This window comes from Haematobia irritans, chromosome 3 (genome assembly GCF_050003625.1).
Source record: "Haematobia irritans isolate KBUSLIRL chromosome 3, ASM5000362v1, whole genome shotgun sequence".
Classification (NCBI taxonomy): Eukaryota; Metazoa; Arthropoda; class Insecta; order Diptera; family Muscidae; genus Haematobia; species Haematobia irritans.
Window position 1 is genome coordinate 45,729,023 of NC_134399.1, and position 6,000 is coordinate 45,735,022.

Sequence of the window (6,000 nt, forward strand, 5' to 3'; positions counted from 1 at the left end):
ACTTCTCGTAGTTGGCTACCCATTCCGCAATTGATTTCAGGCATCCAACCCAGTAGAATCGTTGCTCCACTTTCCCAAGTGACCTCCACTAGGACCATTGTGAAACTCCGTCAAAACATCCTTTATTTTGGACTCTGGTACGTTGATCAAGTTTCGGCTTTTCTTGCCATCTTTGCTTTCCCATTTACGTTGGAGTTGTCCATTGACCAGAATTAGACTATCCCGTTGAGCCCAGTATGATTGCATTAGTGGACTTTCGCCTGAGATTATTCTTCCTCTACCGAAATAATTTTGCTCATAATGGGATCTTTACGCTGTTCTGCTGGCCAGTCCACTCCAGATTCGACGTGCAATATCCGGATATCCACGATTACTTCCTTATGTTCAGCTTTCAAGCAGTGTTTGCATCCGACATTACAAGGTCGACGTGACAAGGCGTCTGTGTGCCACCTTTTCTATGCTCGATACTGAAATCATAGCTTTGGAGTCTTTCTATTCAACGTGCCAGCTGAGCTTCCGGATTCTTGAATTGAATCCGTAGAGCTGAATGATCAGTTCTTAGCAAGAAATTCTGTCCATACTAGTATTTGCGGTAATGCTTTACGCTTTCTATGACAGCAAGCAACTCTCTTCTCGTTATGCAATAGTTCTTTTCGGGCTTGGCCAACGTTCGGCTAAAATATCCGATGACCTTTTCTTTACCATCAATCTGTTGAGATAGCACACCTCCAATATCGTAAACACTAGCATCCAACACTAGCATCCAAAATAATTTTTTCGCCAGGAATAGGATATGCCAGGGCAGGAGCAGAACATAAAAGTTCTTTTGGATGATGGAATGACTCCTCCTGTTCCTTGTTCCACTGGAACTTCGTACCTCTTTGCGTTAATTTATGGAGGCTTGCGGTGATGCTGGCGAAGTTTGGTACGAATCGCCTGTAGTATGGGCGTAAACCAAGGAAGCTGCGCAACTCGTGGAGATTCCGTGGACGTGGCCAATCTCTTACAGTCTCGATTTTGTCCTTATGGGTGAATATGCCCTCTGCTGTCACATGATGACCCAAGTACTTAACTTCCAGCTGGAAAAGCGAACACTTCTTAGCGTTAAGTCGTAGAACAGCGGCTGACAGTTGCTGGATAACATCCTTCAAGTTCTTAAAGTGCTCGTCAAATGTCTTGCTCATAACTATGATATCGTCTAGGTATGCCAATGCAACCCCTTTAATACCCGATCCATCAATCGCTCGAACGTAGCCGGAGCATTGCAAAGCCCGAATGGCATTACATTGAACTGCCACTCTGCAAGTCAAGTGTGGAAAACCATGTTGTTCCAGCTAGTACATCCGAGCTTGATATTAAATGGACTGACAACTTTGAATGTTGATCCAGGTATACTTAGGCTGTTAGACGAACTTCTAATAAAGAGACGTATTTCAGCCTCACTAGGGCAAGCAAACATACAAAGGTATGTGAACAGAGGCACTCCCCAGGGAGGAGTTCTATCACCTCTTCTTTGGAATGTTGCTATAAACAACCTTCTGGTTTCCCTAGAAAAAGAAAGGATAAGGGTGGTGGCATACGCAGATGATGTGGCGGTAGCAGTCAGGGGAAAATTCCCATCCACAATCACAGATATTATACAGAGAGCTCCCCGGATGACTGAGAAATGGGCGAAAGATAATGGTCTTGGTGTAAATCCAGCAAAGACAGAACTAGTCATGTACTGCAAAGATCGCAAAACTCCCACGGTTAGGCCCATTTCCTTAGGGGGTACTGAAATTCCCTTTAGTGAGTGTGCAAAATACCTTGGCGTTATTTTGGACAGGAAGCTGAATTTTAGGCTTAATATTGAAGAGAGGGCGAGAAAAGCCACAGTAGCTTTGTACTCGTGCAAAAAGGCAATAGGGAAAAAGTGGGGACTAAAACCAAAAATTGTGCATTGGCTATACACGGCAGTAGTTAGACCTATAATGCTATATGGTGTTGTAGTCTGGTGGCCGGCACTTCAGAAACCGACTTGTTTAGATAAAGTTCAGCGTATGGCGAGCTTATGTATCTCAGGCGCATTTAGTAAGACAGGAACAGACTCCCTTAATGTCATGCTACATCTATTGCCTTTAGACATTTTGGCCAAACAGTCAGCTGCAACAACGGCTGTGCGGTTGCGCGAGCTATCGCTGTGGTCGGAAAAAATGTACGGTCATAGTTCGGTCCTCAAAGTAATGCCAGATGGGCGCAACGTAGTGGATTACACCCTGGCAAAACCACTTTCCGTCAAAAAGTTTGAAACTTTAATTCCCAACAGTGAGGCGTGGTGTACACAGACCCCGGGGAATAAAAGATATATAGATTTCTATACTGATGGCTCCAAATTGAATGGACAAGTGGAGTTCGGAGTATATTCTAAAGATCTGGAAATTCGAATAGCGAAAAGATTACCTAATCACTGTAGTGTTTTTCAGGCTGAAATAGTGGCAATAAGAGAGGTGGTGAATTGGCTGAGAAGTAATGTTCCAACAAATATTGACATTAATATATACTCAGACAGTCAACCTGCAATAAAATCCTTGGACTCTGTGTTCCTTAACTCGAAAACGGCCATAGACTGCCGCAAATCTCTCAACGAGATGGCTGAGCAGTACAATATTCACCTAATATGGGTGCCTGGCCACAGGAACATACCGGGGAACTGCGAAGCGGATGAGTTGGCAAGGCTAGGGACTACCTTACATATTCCAGGGAAACTAGAATCTGTTTGTATGCCCCTGGCTACCTGCAAGCTCATGCTGCGTGAGAAGGCTGTTATGATGGCAAATGTTCAATGGGAGAATTGCAAGGGCTGTAACGACACCAAGCAAATATGGCCCCAGTTAAACTTAAACCGCACACTAGATATGCTAGTGTTCTCGAGACGTCAGATATCACTCCTGATATCTGCTATAACGGGTCGCTGCCTGATAGGCGATTTTGCAAAAACTATTGGTGCGAAGTATAATGACTATTGTATGACCTGTCATGATGCGGAGGAAAAGGAATCAATAAAACACCTCTTGTGTGAGTGTCCTGCATTTTGTGTAAGGCGTAAGCAAATTTTAGGGGTATATAGCTTCAGATTACTGGCGGATCTGGAAAACGTTAACTTAAGCAGTCTGCTAATGTTTTTGGAACAATCTGGTTGGTTCAACAAAGAAACATAATCAAGAAGGTTCTGCGGTTAAAACTAGGCGTGCCCATATGTAATAGGTACTTTTAGTTAATGTGGTATCACAATGGACTGACTAGTCTAAGTGAGCCTGAATCTTAATCGGGCTGCCACTTTAACCTAACCTTCCAGCTAGTGTGTCAAACGTGTCATCAATGCGTGGAAGTGGATAACTGTCTTTCTTGGTGACTTTATTTAACTTTCTGTAGTCCACGCAAAATCGGGTTGTTCCATCTTTCTTTTTGACTAGTACAACTGGTGAGCACCAAGGACTTGATGATGGCTCGATTACACCAATTTCCGCCATTTCCTTTACAAGTTTTTGAACCTCATCCTGTTTTGCTAGAGGGACACTTCGTGGTGCCTGTTTTATGGGTCTTTCCTCTGTGGTATTTATTTCATGCTTCGCCACAGATGTTCTTCCTTGATTTTTCTTTTCAATGGCAAAACCTGAGGCATTTTTCCATAACAATTGCTTGGCCTTATTTCTCTCAGTGTGCGATAGATGATGTGTCCAAGCCTTGACATACCCTTCTAGATATTTTCTTGAGGAGTTGCTTTTCATATTGACTATTGCCTCCCTCTTAATTTGTTGTTACCAGGGCATTTGTTTTCTGCTGGTTCAACAACCCACAATTTGCCGACTTCACAATCTACATTCATAGAAACCCATGCAATTGCTTCGGCATTTGGTGGTATTAACTCTGGCTGGCTCGTTGTTAAACATCTGACAGGTGTATTCTCACTATAGACCAAGTTTACCGGTGTTTCGATGTCGCACCAGGTCATTACACAACGCTTCATATCCAGGTTGAGACCAAACGCAATTATAAAATCCGCTCCAATTATAACTTCGTCCACTATATCGGACACAATGAACTCATAATTAACGGATTTGTTTGCAATGGTTAACTTTACAGGAACTTTCCATATACCATTGCTGGTTCCCCTGTAGCCGTACGTAGTCTGACTCCCATCAGTGGTGTAACTTTCCCTTTCACTAAATCAGATCTAATGATAGATTTCGATGCACCAATATCCAACGTCAAAGTACCCTTATCGCCATTAATACCACCCGCAATAGTCAAATTGTTATTTTTCTGTTGAACTATTGCTATGGAGATTGTGGGGCCATCATCTGTGGGACCCAGCTTTTGCCCTGCTGAACTAGCTCGATTTAGTTTAAAGGTTACTCATTAGACTGTGAGTTCACCCAAACATGGCTATTGTTTGATGGGGATGGCGATTTCGCTCTTTATCGCTTACGACGTGCTTTACATTCGCAAGCAACATGTCCAGGCTTATCACAGTTATAGCACTTCATTCTGGATTTTGTTGTCTCCAGCTTCATTTCTTGCATTGTCTGCTTAACGGCTCCTTTCACTGAATCAATTACGGAATTTGATTCTTCATTCTAGGTCTGCATCTTACGTAGTTTGTGAATTTTAAGGACATGCTAGTACTCTCGCTGTCTATTGTGCAATGGCAAATGTTACAGTTTCAACAAATGTAGCTTTTTGTGACGCATATGTAGCACATTTTATGTCTGGGTCTCTAATGCCATTTACAAAAGTCTCAATCTTGATGCGGTCCTCAAGTGGATGACTCTCTCCTGGGTATGTCAATAACACCAACCGCTCAACTTCTGTTGCAGTCTTGTAGAGTCTCGTTTGATTTCTAGACTCTACCTCTTAATTCCATTCTAAAGATGTCTTGCTTATGTTCTCCTCCGTACTTGCGTTGTAGTACCGCTATTACTTCATAATAATTATTTCTAGAGGGAACGGGAATGTTTTGTATCACATCGGCTGTATTACCCTTCAATGCCAAATGAGTTCAATTACTTTGTCATCATCATCATCATTCCACAAATTTCTACAAGCAACAATTTCGAATTGGAATTTGAATACAGCAAATGAAGTTGAACCATCGAAAACAGGAGGTTTGGTTTTGGAGCTCGATAGCGCGCTGGACCACCTTTTATTTCTAGTTCTGACATTTTTTTCTCAAGGTGTAGAAATTTCTCATCATGAACCACAATTTTCTTATCCACGGAAAGAATTTTCTTATCCAATTTTATAATTTGACCTTCTATATCGTCCACACGTTTCTCTATGCTTTCAGAAATTTCTTGAAGTTTTTCATTGAGAATTCTAGAATTTTCGTCGAATTTTTCTTCCAATTTTCTAGAAAATTTGCTTCTATTTATAGAGAATTTGTAACGTGACGAAATTATCCATCACGTACATTTTTTTTATTATTATTATTAATGATAATAATAATTAATAATATTAATAATAATAACCCGAATATTATTCGCACCACTCTAATAAATAATATTATCGTACCACCCTAATACTCATAACGGCATCATACCATCGCCAATTCGTTTGCATACTGCATTGACCAATACATTAGGCAGTGAGTATGCACAACAACAAACACTACGATGCCCATTGCAAAGCGTAAGCATAGACAAGCCCATAGATAACATACGGGCACATGAATTTCATCGCGTGCAGTCAAGTAACCAGCATGCATTTGTTACTTTTAAGCACTCATATTTTTTATGAGTATTTTTGATATTCGCCTGCAATTCATATTCAGGCAGATGTTGAATATAGTTTTAAACATGGGTTTTTGGGAATTCAAATCAGGCTTTCCTCACCGTAGTGAATCTTCGAACTCACATAAGGAAAGTCCTCCCATTGTTCTTCTTAGAACAAGTTTGCTTCAAACTGTCCTCACGGTTAAGTTGAGGGTTAAACCTTCCTCACAAGTTGAGGGTAAAATCTTCC

The 6,000-nt window shown here is 41.4% G+C and overlaps 1 protein-coding gene across 1 annotated transcript; it reads right to left on the minus strand.

Moving 5' to 3' along the window:
• Positions 1–4,336: 4,336 nt before the first annotated feature.
• On the minus strand, positions 4,337–5,743 carry LOC142230890 (uncharacterized). The gene is made up of 3 exons (XM_075301510.1): positions 5,601–5,743; positions 5,029–5,170; positions 4,337–4,845 (listed from the first exon to the last, which is right to left on the minus strand). Exons 1-3 carry the CDS (start codon positions 5,741–5,743, stop codon positions 4,675–4,677), a joined length of 456 nt encoding a protein of 151 aa, XP_075157625.1. The 3' UTR covers positions 4,337–4,674.
• Positions 5,744–6,000: the final 257 nt, after the last annotated feature.

What these genes read in the sequence shown, in the direction of transcription:
- LOC142230890 (XM_075301510.1), bottom strand. Translation starts at nt 5,743, where the DNA reads ATGCATGCTGGTTACTTGACTGCACGCGATGAAATTCATGTGCCCGTA. An exon ending in CTAATGTATTGGTCAATGCA is followed by an intron (nt 5,171 to 5,600) that starts GTATGCAAACGA and finishes AAGGTGGTCCAG; the next exon opens with CGCGCTATCGAGCTCCAAAA. An exon ending in AAGTAATTGAACTCATTTGG is followed by an intron (nt 4,846 to 5,028) that starts CATTGAAGGGTA and finishes ACTGCAACAGAA; the next exon opens with GTTGAGCGGTTGGTGTTATT.